Source organism: Rhinoraja longicauda, chromosome 7 (assembly GCF_053455715.1).
Source record: "Rhinoraja longicauda isolate Sanriku21f chromosome 7, sRhiLon1.1, whole genome shotgun sequence".
NCBI classification, from domain to species: Eukaryota; Metazoa; Chordata; class Chondrichthyes; order Rajiformes; family Arhynchobatidae; genus Rhinoraja; species Rhinoraja longicauda.
The window spans coordinates 1,408,896-1,433,866 of record NC_135959.1 but is presented as its reverse complement, the minus strand read 5'-3'; the positions used below and the strand labels follow the sequence as shown (position 1 = coordinate 1,433,866).

Sequence of the window (24,971 nt, the reverse complement as noted above, 5' to 3'; positions counted from 1 at the left end):
TACAAGGATGCTGCCAGGGCTAGAGGATTTGAGCTGTAGGGAGAGGTTGAGTTGGCTGGGACTATATTCCTTGGAGCTCAGGAGGATGAGGGGTGATCTTATAGAGGTGTATAAAATCATGAGAGGAATAGGTCGGGTAGATGCACAGAGTCCTTTACCCAGAGTGGGTGAATCAAGGTTCAAGGTGAAGAGGAAAGGGGGATAATTGGAATCTGAGGGGTAACTTTTTCACACAGAGGGTGGTGGAAGTATGGAATGAGCTGCCAGAGGAGGTAGTCGAGGCAGGGACTATCCCAACGTTTAAGAAACAGTTAGGCAGGTACATGGATAGGACGGGTTTGGAGGGATATGGTCCAAACGCAGGCAGGTGGGACTAATTTAGATGGGACATGTTGGCCGGTGTGGGCGAGTTGGGCGGAAGGGCCTGTTTCCACGCTGTATCACTCTATGACTGACTCTTTGTATGCTTGGAGTTTCTGAGCAGAACAGGTGCAGTGGCCCAAGGTATCCTGAACTCTTTGTGTTTGTGTATGTGTATGTGTTGGTGGAAGGGACAGGGTGCTGTAGATTACAGAAAGATTAAAAGGACGAACCTTTAGAAAGGAGATGAGGAGGAATTTCTTTAGGCAGAGGGTGGTGAATCTGGAATTCATTGCCACAGACGGCTGTGGAGGCCAAGTCAGTGGATATATTAAAGGTGGAGATTGATAGATTCTTGATTAGTATGGGTGTCGGGGGTTATTGGGAGAAGGCAGGAGAATAGGGTTGAGAAGGATAGATCAGTCATGATTGAATGGCGGAGTAGACTTGATGGGTCGAATGGCCCAATTCTGCTCCTAGATCTTATGAAAGGCCAGGTAGTCCCTACATGCACAGGAGAGTTCTGGTCGCCCATTACCATTAGGGGAATAGACAATAGGTGCAGGAGGAGGCCATTCGGCCCTTCGAGCCAGCACCGCCATTCAATGGATCATGGCTGATCATTCTCAATCAGTACCCCGTTCCTGCCTTCTCCCCATACCCCCTGACTCCGCTATCCTTAAGAGCTCTATCTAGCTCTCTCTTGAATGCATTCAGAGAATTGGCCTCCACTGCCTTCTGAGGCAGAGAATTCCACAAATTCACAACTCTCTGACTGAAAAAGTTTTTCCTCATCTCCGTTCTAAATGGCCTACCCCTTATTCTTAAACTGTGGCCCCTTGTTCTGGACTCCCCCAACATTGGGATCATGTTTCCTGCCTCTAACGTGTCCAACCCCTTAATAATCTGATACGTTTCGATAAGATCTCCTCTCATCCTTCTAAATTCCAGTGTAAACAATCTCCCACCGCTCAAGAACAGGCCGAGGATTTGAATGGTGACAGAGAATGAGAGTGGGAAACGTCACCTTGCCACTCAGCTGCCAGAGTCCCAGTGCCCTGCATTAACCCCACCCTCTCACTTATCAGCAAACTCAAAGCGTGAAGCTTCCTAGTGAATCTTCACCAACCAAGGAGCAGGGTAGTATCAATAAACCAGCTGGACGGACCCACTAGCAACTGCAGGTGCTGGAACCTTGAACAAAAGACAAAGTGCTGGAGGAGCTCGGCGGGTCAGGCGGCATCTGTGGAGGGAATGGACACACAACGTGTCGGGTCTGGACCCTCGGTCCCGATCCGTAACGTCGCCTGTCCGCTCCCACCGCAGATGCTGCCTGACCTGCCGAGTTCCTCCAGCACTTTGTGTGTTTCCTCCTCTGGACTTCTCCTGCCATGGTTGAGGTGCCCGAAAATAAACAACGATTAAAATATAAAACTCTTCTCCAAACGTGAACAAAATAAAGTACAGGTTGTGTGGCCTGGACACTCGCTGGCGGGAGATTTGTGAGGAAGTTAAAACGCTCCACATTTCCCGGCACCCATAACTGGATCCAGGGTTCAGACCTGGTCCTGAGAGGGAGGCGATGGATCAGCCATGATGGAATGGCGGAGTAGACTGGATGGGCCGAATGGCCTAAATCTGCTCCTGGAACTTATGGAAGGACAGGTGCTCTCTCCCCTCATCCAGAGGCGAGTTCTGGTTGACCATCATCATTGGGGGGATCTCTGGGGTGGGGGTGGGGTGGGGGGGCGCATAGCGGAGTGGATTACAGGCGGCAGCAAAGGATGGAGACGGTGAATGGTGAAGGGCTGTATTTTCCGGCGTTGGCTACAGGGTGGAGCAGGGGGAGATTACAGAGAGCGCTGCCGTTACTCGGCGTTGGAGATGACCTTTGTCCGCAGCGGGTAACTGTCCTTACTGCCCTTCCTCCGGTCGATGGTGCTGCGTTCCTGGTCGAACTGCCGCTGCATCCTGTGCGCCATCTTGCGGTCTTCGTCCTCCTGCCCCGAGTGGCCGGCGCTGTTGAGGGGCGTGGGGTTGTGGCGGATGCGTTTGTCGGTCCCGGTCGTCGCGGTGACAGTGGCGGCGGCCGTGTGCTTGGTCTTGCGCTGCCGCTTGCGGCTGTTGTGGGACCGGGGCGAGGGGCAGACGTTCTTGTGGCCTCTCTTCCTGCCGCTGCCGCTGCCCGGTGACTCCTGCTCGCTGTACTGGCACCTGCTGCCGTTCTCTTTCTGCGGGCACAGCGGGCTGGTCCCGGAGCTGCACTCGGCCGCCTCCCACTCCTCCTCCGCCGAGTCCGGCACCTCGGCAAAGTCCGAGCAGTCCATGGGGTGCGGGGTGTCCGGGGGGCCGGCAGAGGCGGGGGACTGGTGCCGGGAACACGAGGGGCCTGTGGGCGGATCACACTCGGGCACCGGGCGCCCCGAGCATTCCTCGCCCTCCTTCTCCCCCACCGTCACGGTGCCCTGGCACACCGTCACCGTCTTCTGGTGCCGATCGATCAGGATCTGCCCCCATTTCTCCAGCAGGTGCGGGCTGACTTCGTAGGTGGTGGCCGCTTTGTACAGGGGGCTGTGCAGGTTCCTGGGCGTGGACCGGATGATGCGTGGCTTCAGCAGCTTGCCGTCCGCCAGCTTCTTGGGCGGCGTGCAGGGTGAGCACATGATGGGCTTGAAGTGGTTCAGCTCCTCCGAGATGCTGTCGTTGCTGTCGGGGCTTGTCGACCGCTCCGCCTTGCTCCGGTCCTGCGACACCGCGTCCGGCGGCCCCCGCTTGTCCACGCTCAGGTCCGGCGCTGAGCCGGGCCGGCTGTTCTCAGAGGACGACAGGATGTTGGGGGTGGTGGAGCCCAGGGTGGTCACGGGACCCTGAGGGGGAGAGAGGGAGGCAGGGAGGGGAGGGGGAGAGAGAGGGGGGAGGGAGAGAGAGGGGGGGCAGAGGGAGGGAGAGAGAGGGGGGGGAGAAAGAGGGGGAGGGAGAGAGAGGGGGAGGGAGAGAGAGGGGGAGGGAGAGAGAGGGGGGAGGAAGAGAGAGAGGGGAGAGGGAGGGAGAGAGGAGGGAGGGAGAGAAAGGGGGGAGGGACAGAGAGGGGAGGGAGAGAGAGGGGGGAGGGAGGGAGAGGGGGAGGAAGGGAGGGAGGGAGAGGGGGGAGGGAGGGAGAGAGAGGGGGGCAGAGGGAGGGAGAGAGGAGGGAGGGAGAGAGAGGGGGGAGGGAGAGAGAGGGGGAGGGAGGGAGAGGGGGAGGGAGAGAGAGGGGGGCAGAGGGAGGGAGAGAGGAGGGAGGGGGAGAGAGGAGGGAGAGAGGAGGGAGGGAGAGAGAGGGGGAGGGAGAGAGAGGGGGAGGGAGAGAGAGGGGGGAGGGAGGGAGAGGGGGAGGGAGGGAGAGGGGGAGGGAGGGAGAGGGGGAGGGAGGGAGAGAGTGAGGGAGAGAGTGAGGGAGAGAGTGAGGGAGAGAGTGAGGCCTGGCCACAACTAGCTTCAGAAATAACTTGTGTAGGAAGGAACTGCAGATGCTGGTTTAAACCGAAGATGTACACAAAATGCTGGAGTAACTCAGCGGGACAGGCAGCATCTCTGGAGAGAAGGAACGTGTGACGTTTTGGGTTGAAAACGTGCGGTGTGTGCGTGGCTAGCGTGTGCGTGCATCGGGTGTGTGTGCACAGCAAGTGTGTGCACGTGGCAAGCATGTGCACGGTGAGCGTGTACGTACTGTGAGCGCGTGTTGCTAGCGTGTGTGTGTGTGGCGAGCGTGTGTGTGTGGCGAGCGTGTGTGTGTGTGGCGAGCGTGTGTGTTGCGAACGTGTGTGTGTGTGGCGAGCGTGTGTGTGTGGCGTGCGTGTGTGTGTGGCGAGCGTGTGTGTGTGTGTGGCGAGCGTGTGTGTGTGTGGCGTGCGTGTGTGTGTGGCGAGCGTGTGTGTGTGTGTGGCGAGCGTGTGTGTGTGTGGCGTGCGTGTGTGTGTGGGGAGCGTGTGTGTGTGGGTGGCGAGCGTGTGTGTGTGGCGAGCGTGTGTGTGTGTGGCGAGCGTGTGTGTGTGGCGAGCGTGTGTGTGTGTGGCGAGCGTGTGTGTGTGTGGCGAGCGTGTGTGTGTGGCGAGCGTGTGTGTGTGGGAAGCGTGTGTGTGTGGCAAGCGTGCGTGGAGCGTGTGTGGCAAGCGTGCGTGTGTGTGGTGAGCGTGTGTGTGGCAAGCATATGCATGCGGCGAGCTTGTGTGTCGAGCGTGAGCATGTGTTGAGCGTGCGTGTGCCGAGCGTGTAGCTTCCGTGTGCGTGTGGTGCGCATGCCTACCTTGGCGGCGCTGTCACTGCGGGCCGCTGCCCGGCGGCTCTGGCTGTTTTCCATGGGGGTGCTCGTGCTGCGGGTCTCCTCCAAACTGTCATCCTGCACCCTGCAACACACGGAGAGCAGGGTGGGGGTGAGGGCAGACGCTGGGTCACCCTAACCCTCCACAATCACCGTGGCTGCACAGTAGCTGCAGCCCCACCTCCTTCAGTGAAAGCCCATCAGATCCCAGAACAGTGAGGAGATTCAGTAAAAGGCACGCACAGTGCTGGAGTAACTCAGCGGGTCAGCGACCATCCTCCTGCCTTCTCCCCATAACCCCTGACACCCGTACCAATCAAGAATCTATCTATCTCTGCCATAACAATACCCAATGACGACCTCCACAGCCTTTTGTGGCAATGAATCCCACAGATTTTTGATCAGTGCGGGTGTCAGGGTTTTCGGGGAGAAAGCAGGAGAATGGGGTTAGGAGGAAGCGATAGATCAGCCATGATTGAATGGGCTTGATGGGCCGAATGACCCAATTCTGCTCCTATCACTTATGACCTTGTGACCACTCTCTGACTAAAGAATTGCACCCCTTCCTAAAGGCACATCCTTATTTATGTGACAACTAGGGATGCCAACTATCTCACTCCCAAATACGGGACAAAGTGACATCACTGCCTGTGGCCCACGTGACCTCACCCAGCCAGCGGCCACGTGCTCCCGCTCCACCAATGGCGGTTGCCTGGGCAGGGAGGCGGGCTGCTACGCATCCTCCGTTAGGCGCCGCCCGGGCCTCCGGGCCTACACTGTCCGGAGCTAAAATGTTGGAAACCTAGAATGTGGGGGCCTACAGTGTCCGGGCCTACAGCGTCCGGGCCTACAGTGTCCGGGCCTACAGTGTCGGGGCCTACAGTGTCCGGGCCTACAGCGCACCCCGGGCTTAATACGGGACAAGGGCGGTCCCGTACCGGACAAAACAATTTAGCCCAAAATACGGGATGTCCTGGCTCATACGGGACAGTTGGCAACGGGACAATACAAGCACCGTTGGAGCGCTGGGCCGAGAGCGTTGTGTACCTGGAGAAGCGGCTGGGATAGTTGGTTTTCAGCTTGCCGTTGGCCATGATCCCACGCTGCTTCGAGGCCACTCGTTTCATCGGTTCCTCGTTCTCCGAGTCGGACATGTTGTCGGCGGTCTGTAGGAGGAGCACACCTTGAATGTTTCTCCACGGCCAACAGAGACAGTTATCAGGCAACTGAACCATCCTACCACAACCAGCAAGCAGTGCGGCACAGTGGCGCAGCGGTAGAGTTGCTGCCTCACAGTGCCAGAGACCCGGGTTCCATCCTGACTACGGGCGCCGTCTGTACGGAGTTTGTACGTTCTCCCCGTGACCTGCGTGGGTTTTCTCTGAAATCTTCAGTTTCCTTACACACTCCAAAGACGTACAGGTTTGTAGGTTAATTGGCTTGATATAAATGTAGGATAGTCTTGGTGTACAGGGATCGTTGGTTGGCGCAGAAACGGTGGGCCGAAGGGCCTGTTTCCACGCTGTATCTCTAAACTAAACTAAACTACTATCTACCTCTTTGGAGACCATCGGACTATCTTTGATCGGATTTTATGTGTAGGAAAGAACTGCATACGCTGGTTTAAATCAAATGTTTAGTCTGAAGAAGAGTCTCGCCCGGAAACGTCACCTGAAACGTCACCCATTCCTTCTCTGCAGAGATGCTGCCTGACCCGCTGAGTTACTCCAGCATTTTGTGTCTACCTTTGATTGGACTTCACCGGTTTTTACCTTGCACTGAAAGTTATTCCCTTACCCTGTATCTGTACACTGCGATAGGCTTGATTGTAATCGTGTTCTGTCTTTTTGCTGACTAATTTGCATGCAACAAAAGCTTTTCAATATACGTTGGTACACGTGACAATAAACTAAACTGAATTGAACAGAGGCACAAGGCAGACACATTTCAACCCCCCACTCAAAGAAATTACATTCACCAGAAGGTGGATAACTTGAACGATAGATGAGATTAATTTAGTTTAGAGATACAGCATGGAAACAGGCCCTTCAATCAACCCGTCACACTAGTTCTATCTCACACACTAGGGACAATTTACAATTTACAGAAGCCAATTAACCGACAAACCTGCACGTCTTTCAAGAAGAGTTGGATAGAGCTCTTAAAGATAGCGGAGTCAAGGGATATGGGGAGAAGACAGGAACAGGGTACTGATTGTGGATGATCAGCCATGATCACAGTGAATGGCGGTGCTGGCTAGAAGGGCCAAATGGCCTCCTCCTGCACCCATTGTCTATGATACGCGAGAGGAAACTGTAGCACCTGGAGAAAACCCACGCGGTCACGGGGAGAACGAGGCAAACAGCACCCGTGGTCAGGATCGAACCAGGGTCTCTGACACGGCGATGCAGCAACTCTACTGCTGTGCCACCCTCTCCTGGGGACAACAAGCAAATAGTCGCCATGTTCCAGCGTCATCTCAGCAGCGGTTCTTCTCTCTTGTTCACTCTTCTAAAGCTTCTCTCCACGCGGTCCAGCGTAGTGGCAAATGTCCCTGTAGCAGGGTGACCAGAAAACTGTACACAACACTGCAAGTGCAGCCTCAATAAGCTCTTGTACAACTAACATAACATCCTAACTTCTATGTGTAGGAAAAAAACCTGCAGATGCTGGTTAAAATCGAAGGTAGACACAAAATTGAGGGCGTGCAACGTAGGTTCACTAGGTTAATTCCCGGAATGGCGGGACTGTCGAATGTTGAAAGGCTGGAGCAATTAGGCTTGTATACACTGGAATTTTGAAGGATGAGGGGGGATCTTATTGAAACATATAAGATAATTAGGGGATTGGACACATTAGAGGCAGGAAACATGTTCCCAATGTTGGGGGAGTCCAGAACAAGGGGCCACAGTTTAAGAATAAGGGGTAGGCCATTTAGAACAGAGATGAGGAAGAACTTTTTCAGTCAGAGAGTGGTGAAGGTGTGGAATTCTCTGCCTCAGAAGGCAGTGGAGGCCAGTTCGTTGGATGCTTTCAAGAGAGAGCTGGATAGAGCTCTTAAGGATAGCGGAGTGAGGGGGTATGGGGAGAAGGCAGGAACGGGGTACTGATTGAGAGTGATCAGCCATGATCGCATTGAATGGCGGTGCTGGCTCGAAGGGCTGAATGGCCTACTCCTGCACCTATTGTCTATTGTCTATTGTCTAAAATGCTGGAGTAACTCAGCGGACAAAGTCCCGCACCCTCCCCTGACATCAATCTTAAGAAGGGTCTCGACTCGAAACGTCACCCATTCCTTCTCTCCACAGATGCTGCCTGACCCGCTGAGTTACTCCAGCATTTTGTGATCTCGTGGTAATTCTTGCTAATCACCTTCACTGTCCATGAAGATAAGACACAAAATGCAGGAGTAACTCAGCGGGTCAGGCACCATCCCTGGAGAAAAGGAATCGGCAATGTTTCGAGTCAGACCTCCACGTCTGAAGAAGGGATCCGACCCAAGACATCATCTATCCATGTTCTCCAGAGATGCTGCCTGACCCGCTGAGTTTCATCACTTCATTGACAATAGGTGCAGGGGGAGGTCATTTGGCCCTTCGAGCCAGCACCACCATTCAATGTGATCATGGCTGATCATCCACAATCAGTAACCCGTGCCTGCCTTCTCCCATACCCCTTGATTCCACTAGCCCCTAGAGCTCTATCTAACTCTTTTTAATTAATCCAGTGAATCGGCCTCCACTGCCTTCTGAGGCAGAGAATTCCACAAATTCACAACTCTGTGTGTGAAAAACTTCTTCCTCATCTCCGTTCTAAATGGCCTACCCCTTATTCTGAAACTGTGGCCCCTGGTTCTGGACTCCCCCAACATCGGGAACATGTTTCTTGCCTCTAACGTGTCCAATCCCATAATAATCTTATATGTTTCTATAAGATCCCCTCTCATCCTTCTGAATTCCAGTGAATACAAGCCGTCATTCCATTCTTTCATATTATTCCAGCAATGTGTCTATCTTTGGTATAAACCAGCATCTGTAGTCCCTTCCTGTACATCCTCACTGTCCACGATCCCACCTACTTTAGTGTCACCTGCAGAGTTACTGGACATTCACATCCTGTCCCTGCACAACCTCATAGTTTGGATAGCATGCAACACAAAGCTTTTCACTGTACACGTGACAATGATAAATGTAAACCCAAACGTTTCCAAAGACGTGAGGGTCTGTAGGTTCATGGGTTCTCTGTAAATTGCCCGTAGTGTGTAGGGGAGTGGATGAGATAGTGGGATAGCATATCATATCATATCTATACAGCCGGAAACAGGCCTATTCGGCCCTCCAAGTCCGTGCCGCCCAGCGATCCCCGTACATTAACACTATCCTACACCCACTAGGGCCAATTTTTACATTTACCCAGCCAATTAACCTACATACCTGTACGTCTTTGGAGTGTGGGAGGAAACCGAAGATCTCGGAGAAAACCCACGCAGGTCACGGGGAGAACGTACAAACTCCTTACAGTGCAGCACCCGTAGACAGGATCGAACCTGAGTCTCCGGCGCTGCATTCGCTGTAAAGCAGCAACTCTACCGCTGCGCTACCGTGCCGCCCTAGAACTAGTGTGAACGGGTGATCGATGATCATGCCTGACAAAAGGGTCTCGACCTGAAACATCACCCATTCCTTCTCTCCTGAGATGCTGCATGACCCGCTGAGCTACTCCAGCATTTTGGAGTCTATGATTGATGGTCGGCGTGTATTTGGTGGGCCGAAGGGCCTGTTTCAGTGCTGTATCTCTAAAGGAAGTGGTCATCGAAAGGTGAAACCGAGCTGGACTCACAAATTCACGGCTGCGTTTCCTGGGCAGCTGCTCGTCTCTCTTCAGCTGTTCTGCCATGGCCGGCTTCTTCCTCTCCGTCTGCTGCTTGTCCTGCTCACCCTCTGCCAGGATGATCTGGATTATCTCCGCCCGGGCGGCTTCCTCATCCTCCTTCAAGCTCTCCTCTGCCTCGTACTGGAGACACAAAAAGGTTCAAGGCTCAGCGAAGGCGGACACACAATGCTGGAGTAACTCAGCGGGTCAGGCAGCATCTCGGGAGAGAAGGAATGGGTGACGTTTCGGGTCGAGACCCTTCTTCAGACTGATGTCAGGAGAGGGGGCGGGATTTTGTCCCACCCCCTCCCCTGACATCAGTCTGAAGAAGGATCTCGACCCAAAACATCACCCATTCCTTCTCTCCCCCTCACCTGACATCAGTCTGAAGAAGGATCTCGACCCAAAACATCACCCATTCCTTCTCTCCCCCTCACCTGACATCAGTCTGAAGAAGGGTCACGGGGTACTGATTGAGAGTGATCAGCCATGATCGCATTGAATGGCGGTGCTGGCTCGAAGGGCTGAATGGCCTCCTCCTGCACCTATTGTCTATTGTCTATTGACCTGAAACGTCTCCCATTCCTTCTCTCCCGTGATGCTGCCTGACCCGTTAAATTACTCCAGCGTTGTGTCTACCTTCGATTTTAACCAGCATCTAAAGTTTCTTTCCTACATGTTCAAGCCTCAGCCTTTCGAGATACAGCGGGGGAACAGGCCCTTCAGCCCACTGGTTCATGCCGCCCAGCAATCACCCCATACACTAGCACTTTCCTACACACTCGGAACAATTTACAATTGACTTATTATCACTTATTCCTCTATAATCTATGAGATTAGTTGAGAAGAGATCTTGTTCGGCACAGACATTGTAAGCCGAAAGGTCTATTCCTGTGCTGTATTGTTTCACGTTTAGAGATACAGCGTGGAAACAGGCCCTTCGGCCCACCAAGTCCATGCCGACCAGCGATCCCCGCACACTAACACTATCCTATACACACTAGGGATAATTTACAATTTTACTGAAGCCCATTAACCTACAAACCTACACATCTTTGGGAGTGTGGGAGAAAACCGGATAGCAGTAACAGGATCGTTCCGAGTCAGCATGGATTTACGAAAGGGAAATCATGCTTGACTAATCTTCTGGATTTTTTTGAGGATGTAACTAGGAAAATGGACAGGGGAGAGCCGGTGGATGTGGTGTACCTCGACTTTCAGAAAGCCTTCGACAAGGTCCCACCTAGGAGATTAGTGGGCAAAATTAGAGCACATGGTATTGGGGGTAGGGTACTGACATGGATAGAAAATTGGTTGACAGACAGAAAGCAAAGAGTGGGGATAAATGGGTCCCTTTCAGAATGGCAGGCAGTAACTAGTGGGGTACCACAAGGCTCGGTGCTGGGACTGCAGCTATTTACAATAGACATTAATGACTTGGATGAAGGGATTAAAAGTACCATTAGCAAATTTGCAGATGATACAAAGCTGGGTGGTAGTGTGAACTGTGAGGAAGATGCTATGAGGTTGCAGGGTGACTTGGACAGGTTGTGTGAGTGGGCGGATGCATGGCAGATGCAGTTTAATGTGGATAGGTGTGAGGTTATCCACTTTGGTGGTAAGAATAAGAAGGCAGAGTAGTATCTGAATGGTGTCAAAACGGGAAAAGGGGACGTACAACGAGATCTGGGTGTCCTAGTGCATCAGTCTGAAAGGAAGCATGCAGTGAAGAAAGCCAATGGAATGTTGGCCTTCATAACAAGAGGAGTTGAGTATAGGAGCAGAGGTCCTTCTGCAGTTGTACAGGGCCCTAGTGAGACCGCACCTGGAGTACTGTGTGCAGTTTTGGTCTCCAAATTTGAGGAAGGATATTCTTGCTATTGAGGGCGTGCAGCATAGGTTTACTAGGTTAATTCCCGGAATGGCGGGACTGTCATATGTTGAAAGACTGGAGCGACTAGGCTTGTATACACTGGAATTTAGAAGGATGAGAAGGGATCTTATTGAAACATATAAGATTATTAAGAGGTTGGACACGTTAGAGGCAGGAAACATGTTCCCAATGTTGGGGGAGTCCAGAACCAGGGGCCACAGTTTAAGAATAAGGGGTAGGCCTTTTAGAATGGAGATGAGGAAAAACTTTATCAGTCAGAGAGTTATAAATCTGTGGAAATCTCTGCCTCAGAAGGCAGTGGAGGCCAATTCTCTGAATGCATTCAAGAGAGAGCTAGATAGAGCTCTTAAGGATAGCGGAGTCAGGGGGTATGGGGAGAAGGCAGGAACGGGGTACTGATTGAGAATGATCAGCCATGATCACATTGAATGGTGGTGCTGGCTCGAGGGGCCGAATGGTCTACTCCTGCACCTATTGTCCATTGTCACCCAGAGAAAACCCACGCGGTCACGGGGAGAACGTACAAACTCCGTACAGACAGCATCGGTAGTCGGGATCGATCCCGGGTCTCTGACGCTGTGAGGCAGCAACTCTACCCGCTGTGCCACCCTCCCTCTATCACCCTCCCTCCCTTCTCCTTTATCCCTGCTCTCCTGCCTCCTCCCCTCCCGGACAGCCCGCGTCCCCACCATTGCCACCTTGAACCCCTGCACCCTGAGAGTCTAACGTGACAAGCTACAACCCCAAGCCCCGACCTGCCTTTGGTCCTGACTACAGTCATGCATCTGCTCAGGGAGATGTGATGGCTTTCTGGATCGTATCTCCAGTCGCTCTTTGGCCTAACACCATGGAGCTGGAGATCTTGCCTGGGACTGACTTTGAGCCCCCGCAGGGGCGTGGACTTAACATCTGAATGGGCGATCCCTTGCTGGGATCGACGCTCCAACACGGCCTGTGGACTTAACGTCAAGGAGTTTGCAGTCTCGGGATGAGACTGGCCGGGAGCTCTAAGCTGCACGAGGTTCGGCAAGCCTGGCCCGGCACGGGGGAGCTAAGATCCCCCCCACGATGCAGGAGCTGGATCGCCCCGACGAGGAAGGACCGACCGCCGGCTACGGGAGTTAGATCGTCCCGTCAACAGAAGGTTCGAGGCCCCCGACCGCTGGAGGACAAAGATGGGAGAGATTGAACTTTTTTCGCCTTCCATCACAGTGAGGAATGCAGGGGAGTCACTGTGGTGGATGTTCATGTTCAAATGTATTGTGTGTGTCCTGTTGCTTTTTATTGGTATTACTGTACGGCAAATGAAATTCCTCGTATGTTGCAAAACATACTTGGTTAATAAAGTGTGATTGTGATTGAGAGGAACTGACTTTAGATACTTCCTCTGTCCCTCTCTTCCCCTCCTCCTTCCCAGGTCTCCCTCTGTCTTCCTGTCTCCACCTATATCCTTCCTTTGTCCCACCCCACTGACATCAGTCTGAAGAAGGGTCTCGACCCGAAACGTCACCCATTCCTTCTCTCCCGAGATGCTGCCTGACCTGCTGAGTTACTCCAGCATTTTGTGAATAAATACCTTCGATTTGTACCAGCATCTGCAGTTATTTTCTTATACTTTAAACAAGCAATCCCTACCCAGGCAGCCGTCTGTTGCATTTTGTGGCACTTATGATCTCCTGTGAACTTCTAATTGTGACCCCCCCCCCCCCGGGGTGAGCCTCTGGCTCATTGAGTGGGACCCAGCTGCTGATCCCCTCCCCTCCCCTCCAACCCCCCCCCCCTCCAATCCAACACCCTCCCCTCCCCTCCAATCCAACACCCTCCCCTCCAACCCCCTCCCCTCCAATCCAACACCCTCCCCTCAAACCCCCTCCCCTCCCTTCCAATCCAACCCCCTCCCCTCCCCACGGCTGCTCCCTGCCTCTGCTGCGTCAGACTCTGGCCTCTGGTCAGGTGTGGGGGGAACATGCACGGCCTTGTCTGGAGAGGGTACAAGCCCACGTCTGCCTGTTCAGTAAACAGAGAGCGCCTGGCCTCACAAGGTTACACAGTGGGCCACAGGAACGAAAGACCATTCTAATTGCTCCTAGTGCAGTTATACAGTTTTAGTCAAAACCAAAGGTAGGCTATGGAACAGTTTAGAGTTTTAGAGATACAGCATGGAAATAGATACAGCGTTAGGCCCACCGAGTCCACGCCAACCTGTAATCACCCCGTACACCAGCACTATTCCACACACTAGGGACAAGTTACAGAAGCCAATTAACCTACAAACCTGCACGTCTGAGGAGGGAGAGTGGGGATAGAGGAGGGAGGGAGGTGGGGAGTGTGGGGATAGAGGAGGGAGGGAGGGAGGGGGGGGGAAGGGGGGGATAGAGGAGGGAGGGAGGGAAGTGTGGGAGGAAACCGGAGAACCTGGAGAAAACCTAAGCGGTCACACGGAGAACGTGCAAACTCCGCACAGACAGCTCCCATAGTCAGGATTGAACTCGGATCTCTGGAGCTGTGAGGCATCAACTGTACCAGCTGTGTTGCCCAATGGGTGGGTTTAGAGCTTTGTCATGGATATGAAACATTTAGAGGGATATGTTTAGAGGGACTGCAGATCCTGGTTTGCACTGAAAATGGACACAAAATGCTGGAGTAACTCAGCGGGACAGGCAGCACCACTGGAGAGAAGGAATGGGTGTGATGTTTCGGGGAAACGATGCTGCCTGTCCCGCTGATTTACGCCAGCATTCTGTGTCTATCAAACGTACAGAGGGATAGAGGATAAATGTGCACAGATGGGACTAGCACAGATGTGGCAGCTTGTTGGGCAGGGACAGGATGGGCTGAAGGGCCTGTTTCTGTGCTGTGTGACTCTATGGTTTATGTAATGAGTCGTGGATGCTCAGGATATTTCAGTTCTCAAGATAATGGGCAACGTTTAATCATCTCTCCGATGGTTTCCTTGCTCCAGCGATTAAATGATTCACCTCTGGTATCAGTAGTTGCGGTTACTCTACAATGTACGTTCCAGACAGCCTAGATTGCTCACAAACCCGTGACTACACTGTCAGGAAGGACAAGAGTTCATGAGTTCTAGGCGCAGAATTCGGCCATTCAGTCCATCAAGTCTACTCCACCATTCAACCATGGCAGATCTTTCCCTCTCAACCCCATTCTCCTGCCTTCTCCCCATAAATTCTCTGCCACAGAAGGCAGCAGAGGCCAATTCACTGGATGAATGTAAAAGACAGTTAGATAGAGCTCTAGGGGCTAGTGGAATCAAGGGATATGGGGAGAAGGCAGGCACGGGTTACTGATTGTGGATGATCAGCCATGATCACAATGAATGGTGGTGCTGGCTCGAAGCCTCCTGCACCTATTTTCTATGTTTCTATATTTCCAGTAACCTGTAGTAATCAAGAATCTATAAATCTCTGCCTCAAAAATATTTTTGGCAACTCCAGCAATGTAACTTCTACCTCACATACTTTCCTGACTTGGAAAGTAATGTTGATCCTACATCGTCACTGGGGCTAAAATCTAAAACTCCAAACTAAGAGTACGTTAGGTAAACGCACAGTCTTTTACCCGGAGTATAGGAATCAGAAGACTTGCGTTTAAGGTGAAAGATTTAATAGGAACCTGAGAGGTAACGTTGTTTTTTACCTCAGAGGGTGGTGGGTGTATGGAACGAGCTACCGGAGGAGGTAGTTGAGGCAAGGACTATCGCAATGTTTAAGACGCATTTAAACAGATACATGGTTAGGATAAGTTTAGAGGGATACAGGCCAAATGCAGGAAGGTCGGACTAGTGTAGATGGAGCATGTTTGTTGGCATGGGCAAGTTGGGCCAAAGGGCCTGTTTCCATGCTGTATGCCAATTTTCAATTTTACCAAAGCCAATTAACCTACAAATCTGTACGTCTTTGGAGTGTGGGAGGAAGGAAACCGGAGCACCTGGAGAAAACCCACACGGTCACGGGGAGAACGAGCAAACTCTACAGACAGCACTCAGGGTCAGGACCAAACCTGGGTCTCTGGCGCTGTGAAGCAGCAGATGAAGATGGGTCCTGACCGAAAACTTCATCTGTCCATCCCTCATAGGAAAGAGAACGCTCTCAGGGTAGAGGATGATAAGATCAGAGGGCACAGGCTTAAGACAAGAAGGAAGAGATTTAAGAGGGACCTTGGGGGCAACTTTTTCACTCGGTGGATGTCCGGAATGAGCTGCCAGAGGAAGCCATATAATTATGACATTCAGAAGACATTTGGACAGGCAGATAAGCATAGGAAGGTATAGAGGGATATAGGCCAAATGCAGGCAAATGGGACTAAAGTGGTCGGTATGGACAAGGTGGGCTGAATGGCCTGTTTCTATGCTACACAGCTGTATAATTGTGTGGCTTCCTTCACAGTGTTTCCTCTCTGATATTTGAATGTGTCTTTGGACCATCGTTCGCGACCATTGGGGACACACTCCAACTACACACCTGTTACACTGCTGCGTTCTACAGGCAGAACAAGAGGGGAGAAAGTGCATTTGGAGGCCAAGCGGAATTTAACCTGCGAGTTCTCTGCTGCTCACTTCAATAACAGGGACACAAAATGCTGGAGTAACTCTGCGGGACAGGCAGCATCTCTGGAGAGAAGGAATGGGAGGCGTTTCGGGTCGAGACCCTTCCTCAGACTGAAGAAGGGTCTCGATCCAAAACGTCGCCCATTCCTTCTCTCCAGAGATGCTGCGTGACCCGCTGAGTTACTCCAGCATTTTGTGTCTATCTACGGTTTAAACCAGCACCTGCAGTTGCTGCGTACATAAATATCAGGGACTGTCCGTTCCCACCAAGGTGGTGTTGAGACAGCTCGTAACAGTGCAACTGATTCAGGGTCACCAGCCCTGGGGGCAACTGACCCCCGCTCAACTGTTCCCTAAACAGGGAACATTGTTCCCTAAACAGGCAACGTAACCGAGAGTACTGTTCCCTGAACAGGCAGCCTCACAGGGAGTGTTGTTCACAAGCTCATGTCATAGGAGCAGAATAAGGCCATTCAGCCCATCAAGTCTACACCGCCATTCAATCATGGCCGATCTATCTTTCCCTCTCAACCCCAATCTCCTGCCTTCTCACCATAACCCCCGACACCTGTACTAATCACAAATCTATCAATCTCTCCCTGAAAGAAAATAACTGCAGATGCTGGTACAAATCGAAGGTATTTATTCAGTCTGAAGAAGGGTCTCGACCCGAAACATCACCCATTCCTTCTCTCCTGAGATGCTGCCTGACCTGCTGAGTTACTCCAGCATTTTGTGAACAAATCTCTCCCTGAAAAATATCCATGGACTTGGCCTCCACAGCTGTCTGTGGTAATGAATTCCAGATTCACCACCCTCTGGCTAAAGAAATTCCTGCTCATCTCCTTTCTCAAGGTACATCCTTTTATTCTGAGGATGTGGCCACTGGTTCTCCAATGTTCCCTAAACAGGTGCATCGTTTCCCATGTGTAGGAAAAAAACTGCAGATACTGGTTAAAATCGAGTGTAGACACAAAATGTTGGAGTAACTTAGCGGGTCAGGCAGCATCTCAAGAGAGAAGGAATGGGTGACATTTTGGGTCTGAAGAAGGGTCTTGACCCGAAACGTCACTCTTTTCCTTCTCTGCCGAGATGCTGCCTGACCTGCTGAGTTACTCCAGCATTTTGGGACTACCTGCATCATTTCCCAAACAGGCAGCAGTAGCGGGGCGCATCATTTCCAACGGGGACAGTGGTAACCAGGAACATCGTACCTGCCGGAGTTGGTTCTCAAACTCCTCGCGGGCGTCTCCTGCTTTGCTCAACACCAGGGGTGCACGGAACACGGGCCCTGCAAGGGAGGAGGCGAGAAGGCAAACTTACAACCATACTCGTTAGCACCTCGCCAGGCTCAGGAAGCGAGCCATGATGATCACAGGATAATGTGTAGGAAGGAATTGCAGATGCTGGTTTTAAACTGAAGACAGACACAAGAACTTGGAGCAACTCAGCGTTGTGGCCACTGGTTCTCCAATGTTCCCTAAACAGGTGGCAGTAACCGGGTGCATCGTTTCCCATGTGTAGGAAACAAACTGCAGATGCTGGTTAAAATCGAGTGTAGACACAAAATGCTGGAGTAACTCAGCGGCTCTCAGGCAGCATCTCTGGATAGAAGAAATGGGTAACGTTCACCTCTCTCCAGAGATGCTGCCTGTCCCGCTGAGTTACTCCAGCATTTTGCGTCTATCTTCGGTGAAATCCAGTATCTGCAATTCCTTGGTAGACACAAAATGTTGGATTAACTCAGCAGGTCAGGCAGCATCTCTGGAGAGATGGAATTGGTGACGTTTCGGGTCGAGACCCTTCTTCAGACTTCAATTAACTAGTGAACAAAAACGCAGGAATCCGGACTTTGTACGATGAAATTGTGCCAAACATGGTGGCGCCGACATTACATAGAAAAATAGGTACAGGAGTAGGCCATTCGGCCCTTCGAGCCAGCACCGCCATTCAATATGATCATGGCTGATCATCTAAAATCAGTACTCCGAATATGCTTTTTCCCCATATTCCTTGATTGCCCTAAGATCTAGACCTAACTCTCTCTTGAAAACACCCAGTGATATCCAATTATATTCAAAAATTAATTTCACTGTGTAATGTCTAATTGCGATAAATATCCATTGAACCATTGTGCGAGTGTGCAGGCTCTGAAAAACACTCCCCATTTAGTCCAATTTCTCTGCAAGTAAGCAAAGACGTACAGGCATTAGATTAATTGGCTTGGTAAATGTAAAAATTGTTCCTAGTGTGTGTAGGATAGTGTTAGTGTGTGTGGATCGCTGGTCGGCACGGACACGGTGGGCTGAAGGGCCTGTTTCTCGCTGCATCTCTAAAAGTAAATTGCTCAAGGAACTAAGCGGGTCTGGCAGCATTTCAGGAGAACAATGGACAATAAGTGCAGGAGGCCATTCGGCCCTTCGAGCCAGCACCACCATTCACTGAGATCATGGCTAATCATCCACAATCAGTAACCCGTACCTGCCTTCTCCACATATCCCTTGACTCTGCTATCTTTAAGAGCTCTATCTAACTCAAGGAACCAAGGAAGTGACAGTGACTGTCCCCTGAATCTCCTGGTCAGTGACGAATGGGGACGATGGCAGCTACAGCTATGGGCGGCACGGTAGCGCAGCGGTAGAGTTGCTGCTTTACAGCGAATGCAGCTCCAGAGACTCAGGTTCGATCCTGACTACGGGTGCTGCACTGTAAGGAGTTTGTACGTTCTCCCCGTGACCTGCGTGGGTTTACTCCGAGATCTTCGGTTTCCTCCCACACTCCAAAGACGTACAGGTATGTAGGTTAATTGGCTGGGTAAAATGTTTTTAAAAATTGTCCCTAGTGGGTGTAGGATAATGTTAATAGACAATAGACAATAGACAATAGGTGCAGGAGTAGGCCATTCAGCCCTTCGAGCCAGCACCGCCATTCAATGCGATCATGGCTGATCACTATCAATCAGTACCCCGTTCCTGCCTTCTCCCCATACCCCCTCACTCCGCTATCCTTAAGAGCTCTATCCAGCTCTCTCTTGAAAGCATCCAACGAACTGGCCTCCACTGCCTTCTGAGGCAGAGAATTCCACACCTTCACCACCCTCTGACTGAAAAAGTTCTTCCTCATCTCCGTTCTAAATGGCCTACCCCTTATTCTCAAACTGTGGCCCCTTGTTCTGGACTCCCCCAACATTGGGAACATGTTATCTGCCTCTAATGTGTCCAATCCCCTAATTATCTTATATGTTTCAATAAGATCCCCCCTCATCCTTCTAAATTCCAGTGTATACAAGCCCAATCGCTCCAGCCTTTCAACATAAGACAGTCCCGCCATTCCGGGAATTAATCTAGTGAACCTACGCTGCACGCCCTCCATAGCAAGAATATCCTTCCTCAAATTTGGAGACCAAAACTGCACACAGTACTCCAGGTGCGGTCTCACCAGGGCCCGGTACAACTGTAGAAGGACCTCTTTGCTCCTATACTCAACTCCTCTTGTTACGAAGGCCAACATTCCATTGGCTTTCTTCACTGCCTGCTGAACCTGCATGCTTCCTTTCATTGACTGATGCACTAGGACACCCAGATCTCGTTGAACTCCCCCTCCTCCTAACTTGACACCATTCAGATAATAATCTGCCTTTCTATTCTTACTTCCAAAGTGAATAACCTCACACTTATCTACATTAAACTGCATCTGCCATGTATCCGCCCACTCACACAACCTGTCCAGGTCACCCTGCAGCCTTATTGCATCTTCCTCACAATTCACACTACCCCCCAACTTAGTATCATCTGCAAATTTGCTAATGGTACTTTTAATCCCTTCGTCTAAGTCATTAATGTATATCGTAAATAGCTGGGGTCCCAGCACCGTACGATGCAGTTTAATGTAGATAAGTGTGAGGTTATTCACTTTGGAAGTACAGGGATCACTGGGCGGCACGGACTTGGAGGGCCGAAAAGGCCTGTTTCCGGCTGTATGTATATGATATGATCTCGAGTACAAATCACCCCCAAGGGTCACTGATCCCTGGTCATTTTTGATTGATTGGAAGATGCAGCTTGCTGAGTCTCTGCCCACCATCAATCGCCCGTTCACACTGGCTTTATGTTAGCCCACTTTCTCACGCACTGCCTACATATTAGGGGCAAGTTCAGGCCAATTACCCTACAAAGCTGCACCTTTTTTGGTTTTAGGCTTATTATTGTTACGTTTACTGAGATACAGCGAAAAGCTTTGCTTTGTACGCTCTAAAAACAGATCAAATATATCATGGTAATAGTTTAAAGTACAATAAAATGGTGAGATGCAGAGTAGAGAATATAGTTCTCAGCATTGTAGCGCACCAGTTCCAGAGACAAAGTCCAATGTCCGCAATGGGGTAGAGGTGAATCGGACAGGACCCTGGCTCAGGGAAGGACCGTTCAGAAGCCTGATAACAGAGGGGAAGATAGACGCAAAAAGCTGGAGTAACTCAGCGGGACAGGCAGCATCTCTGGAGAGAAGGAATGGGTGACGTTTCGGGTCTAGACCCTTCTTCTTCAGAAGCTGTTCCTGAGTTTTTGGTTGTGGTAGGAAACCAGGCTACCTGGAGGAAACCCACGCAAACATAGGGAGAACGTGCAAACTCCACACAGACAGCACCCAAAGTCAGGATCGAACCAGGGTCTCTAGCGCTGAGAGGCAAAGGCTCTACCCAGCTGCCACCCTGTGGAGGGAATGGACAGACAACGTTTCAAATCTAAAGGGACCCGACCTGAAACGTGATCTGTCCACGTTGCCTGATTCTGGTTTCATTCAGCACTTTGATTTTTGCTCGATTTTCAGCATCTTCAGATTCTCCGTTTTCAAAATCATGAAGGGTATAGATAGTAGACTGAGGAAAATCTCTTCCCATTCACTGAGAACTTCTGAACCAGGGTATACAGAAGGTAGTTTTCTTATTTCCTGATGTAAATCACCACTAAACACTGTGAACAGCTGCCCCAGTACTAACTCCTCTGGCACCCACTAGTCGCAGTGTTCCAAACCACAAATATTGATAGTGGCTCATATCTGCCTCACTCTGTCCCGCTGAGCTACTCCAGCTTTTTGTGTCTATTTTCAATTTTTCCATACAATCTGTCCTCCTTGCAATTTGTATACGGGAAAAATGGGTGCCATTTCATAGTCATACGGCAAGGAAACAGGCCCTTCACCCAACTATGCTGACCAAGATGTTCCATCTCCCATTTGCTATGTAGGGAAAAAGCTGCAGATGCTGGTTAAAATCGAAGGTAGACACACAATACTGGACTAACTCAGTAGGTCAGGCAGCATCTCGGGAGAGAAGGAATGGGTGACGTTTCGGGTCGAGACCCTTCTTCAAACTGATGTCAGGGGAAGGTGGCGGGACAAAGATAGGATGTAATCGGAGACAGGAAGACAGTGGGACAACTGGGAAGGGGGGGGGGGGGAGGGATATAGAGAGAGGGAAAACAGGGACTATCTGAAGTTAGAGAAGTCAATGTTCATACCGCTGGGGTGTAAACTACCCAAACGAAATATGAAGTGCTGTTCCTTCAATTTGCGCTGGACCTCACTCTGACAATGGAGGAGGCCCAGGACAGAAAGGTCATAAAAACATAGAAAATAGGTGCAGGAGGAGGCCATTTGGCCCTTCGAGCCAGCACCGTCATTCATTGTGATCATGGCTGATCACCTACAATCAGTAACCTGTGCTTGCCTTCTCCCCATATCCTTGATTCCACTAGCCCCGAGCGAAACGATCGGCGAGCCTGCGCTTGGTCTCGCCGATGTAGAGAAGTTGACACCTGGAACAGCGGATACAGTACTGTGTTTGGCCCATCTGCCTCAACATTTTTCCTATCCATGTACCTGTCCAAATATCTTTTCAATGTTTTGTAAGATTGACAAGAACATTTCCAGGACTCGAGAGCCTGCGCTACAGGGAGAGGTTGGGCAGGCTAGGTCTTTGTTCCTTGGAGTGCAGGAGTCTGAGGGGTAATCTTTTAGAGGTGTATAAAATCATGAAGAGTCATAGAGTGATGCAGAGTGGAACCAGCAGTTCGGCCCAACTCGCCCACACCAGCCAACAATGTCCCAGCTATCCTAGTCCCCACTTGCCTGCACTTGGTTCATAACCCTCCAAACCTGTCCCATCCATGTACCTGTCCAACTGTTTCTTAAACGATGGATAGTCCCAGCCTCAACTACCTCCTCTGCAGCTTGTTCAAATAATCCCACCACCCTCTGTGTGAAAAAGTTTACCCCTCGGATTCCTATTAAATCTTTTCCCCTTCACCTTGAACCTATGTCCTCTGGTCTTCGATTCCCCTACTCTAGGTAAAAGACTCTGTGCATTCAAGAGAGAGCTAGATAGAGCTCTTAAGGATAGTGGGAGTCAGGGGATATGGGAAGAAGGCAGGAACGGGGTACTAATTGAAACATATAAGATAATTAGGGGATTGGACACATTAGAGGCAGGAAACATGTTCCCAATGTTGGGGGAGTCCAGAACAAGGGGGCCACAGTTTAAGAATAAGGGGTAGGCCATTTAGAACGGAGATGAGGAAGACTTTTTCAGTCAGAGAGTGGTGAAGGTGTGGAATTCTCTGCCTCAGAAGGCAGTGGAGGCCAGTTCGTTGGATGCTTTCAAGAGAGAGCTGGATAGAGCTTTTAAGGATAGCGGAGTAAGCGGGTATGGGGAGAAGGCAGGAACGGGGTACTGATTGAGAGTGATCAGCCATGATCGCATTGAAATGGCGGTGCTGGCTCAAAGGGCTGAATGGCCTACTCCTGCACCTATTGTCTATTGTCTATTGTCTACCCGATCTATTCCTCTCGTGATTTTGTACACCTCTATAAGATCACCCCTCATCCTCCTATGCTCCATTGAATAGAGACCCAGCCTACTCAACCTCTCCCTGGAGCTCACACCCTCTGGTCCTGGCAACATCCTCGTAGTAGGGCACAGGTTGAAGGTGAGAGGGAAAGATTTTAAAGGAAATTGAGGTGCAACGTTTTCAAACAGAGGGTGGTGGGAATATGGAATATTAGGACAGGTGTGAGGGTTTGTAGGTTAACTGGTCTCTGTATAAAATCATGAGAGGAATAGAGTCATAGAGTGATAGCGGTGCTGGCTCGAAGGGCCGAATGGCCTCCTCCTGCGCCTATTGTCTATTGTATGTAGAGGTGTGTGTAGGGAGTGGATGAGAAAGTGGGATAACATAGGACTAGTGTAAAAACGGGTAAACGGATGGTGGGTGTGGGTCTTTTCTGTGCATTATTTGTATTGCTAAGCTAAACGCAACCAAGGCATCTTGGTCGTCTTCCAAGGCTCAACCCATCTTGACGGGTTGAGCCAGAGGGCGGTACAACTTTCTTTAAGCAGACAAAACAGTGCTGGATACATGCCCAGGCATGTTCTGTTTGGGAAAACTCACAAACTCAGACCAGGAGCAAGTATTTTCCACTCGGGACACTATTACTCTGATCATTGACAATTACAGCACTCGGGTAGATTTAAACTAGCACCTTTTAGTAAATCAATTGAATCGCAGGGCAGAACAACAGGGCATTGTTCAGTGTTTCTGATCGTGACCCTGCATGCTGTGAGGAGTTTGCACGGACTCCTTGTGATTTCCCAGGTGCTCCGGTTTCCTCCCAGCCCCCCAATAACGTGCTGGTCGGTAAGGTTACTTGGCCTTGTCAATCTCACTGATGCATTTGCGTGGTAGGTGAAAAGTGAGCACTGATGGTCTTGCGAGGGAGATAGAACAAAGAACAGTACAGGACCAAGAAACAGGAACAGGCCCTTCAGCCCACAATATCTGTGCTGAACATGATGCCAAGTTCAAGGTTTTAGTTTTAGAGATACAGCGCGGAAACAGGCCCTTCGGCCCACCGGGACCGCACCGACCAGCGATCCCAGTGCACTAACACTACCCTCCACCCACAAAGGGACAGTTTTTACATTTACCAAGCCAATGAACCTACAAACCTGTACATCTTTGGAGTGTGGGAGGAAACTGAAGATCTCGGAGAAAACTCAAGCAGGTCACGGGGAGAACGTACAAACTCCGTACAGACAGCACCCGGCGCTGCATTCACTGTAAGGCAGCCACTCTACCGCTGCGCCACCGTGACTGCCCGACATCACTTCTCATCTAATCTCCATAGATTATAGCGTTATACACGGGTGGATGATAGGGAAGGTTCTAATGGGGCAGCTGTGATACTGGCGTTTTGGCCTAAATGATCTACGTGGAAAGCAAATATGAAATAAGAATTGCAAAACCATCGGCTAGTTCCGTTTTCACATCTTCCACCCCGCTCACGTTAAACCTTGTCGTTCACACTGTAACTCCAGGACTTCCGCCACACTTTGTGGGGGTGGGGGGGGGGGGAAGGGGAATGGAGAGAGTGGGGGAAATGAGGACGGTGAGGGGGAAAAATGAGAAGGGTGGGTGGGGGAATATAGTGGGGGGGGGGGTGTGAGAGGGGATGGAGAGAGGTGGGGATAGAGAGGTGGGGTTAGAGAGGGAGGTGATGACTGTGGAGGTGGGGGGGTGAGGGGGCAATGGAGGGGAGGGGGAATCTAGAGAGGGGAGTGAGGAGGGAATGGAGGGGGGGGAGGGGAGTGAGGGAGGAATGGAGGGGAGAGAGGGATGGAGGGGAGAGGGAGAATCTAGGGAGGGAATGGGGGGGTGAGGGAGAGTTAGTAAGGATTAGGAGGGGAGAGGGAGTGAGGAGGGAATGGAGGGGGGTGAGGGAATGGAGGGTGAGGGGAGCGTTAGTTAGGGGAGGAAGAGGGAGTGAGGGAAGTTAGTGAGGGGAAAGGGAGTGACGGTGATGTGAGTGAGGGGAGATGGGTGGGAAAGGAAGAGGGGGGTGAGGGGAGAGTTAGTTAAGGGAGGGAGAGGGAGTGTGGGGGGGAATGGAGGGGAGAGGCGGTCCTTTGCTCTACCTATTGTACT

The 24,971-nt window shown here is 51.2% G+C and overlaps 2 protein-coding genes across 2 annotated transcripts in view; both read right to left on the bottom strand.

Annotated features, from left to right (window-relative positions):
* LOC144595021 (E3 ubiquitin ligase Rnf121) overlaps positions 1–24,971 on the bottom strand; it is a 239,684-nt gene that overhangs the window by 165,109 nt on the left and 49,604 nt on the right. The gene's annotated exons all lie outside the window — the stretch shown is intronic.
* Positions 1,669–24,971, bottom strand: part of rnf169 (ring finger protein 169) — a 26,254-nt gene continuing 2,951 nt past the window's right edge. Inside the window, exons 2-6 of the mRNA XM_078401938.1 lie at positions 17,208–17,284; positions 9,500–9,673; positions 5,708–5,826; positions 4,646–4,745; positions 1,669–3,227 (exon numbers count right to left, since the gene is read on the bottom strand). Coding sequence (XP_078258064.1) covers positions 2,229–3,227; positions 4,646–4,745; positions 5,708–5,826; positions 9,500–9,673; positions 17,208–17,284 — 1,469 coding nt within the window. The 3' untranslated portion in view covers positions 1,669–2,228. The remainder of the gene's footprint in view (positions 3,228–4,645; positions 4,746–5,707; positions 5,827–9,499; positions 9,674–17,207; positions 17,285–24,971) is intronic.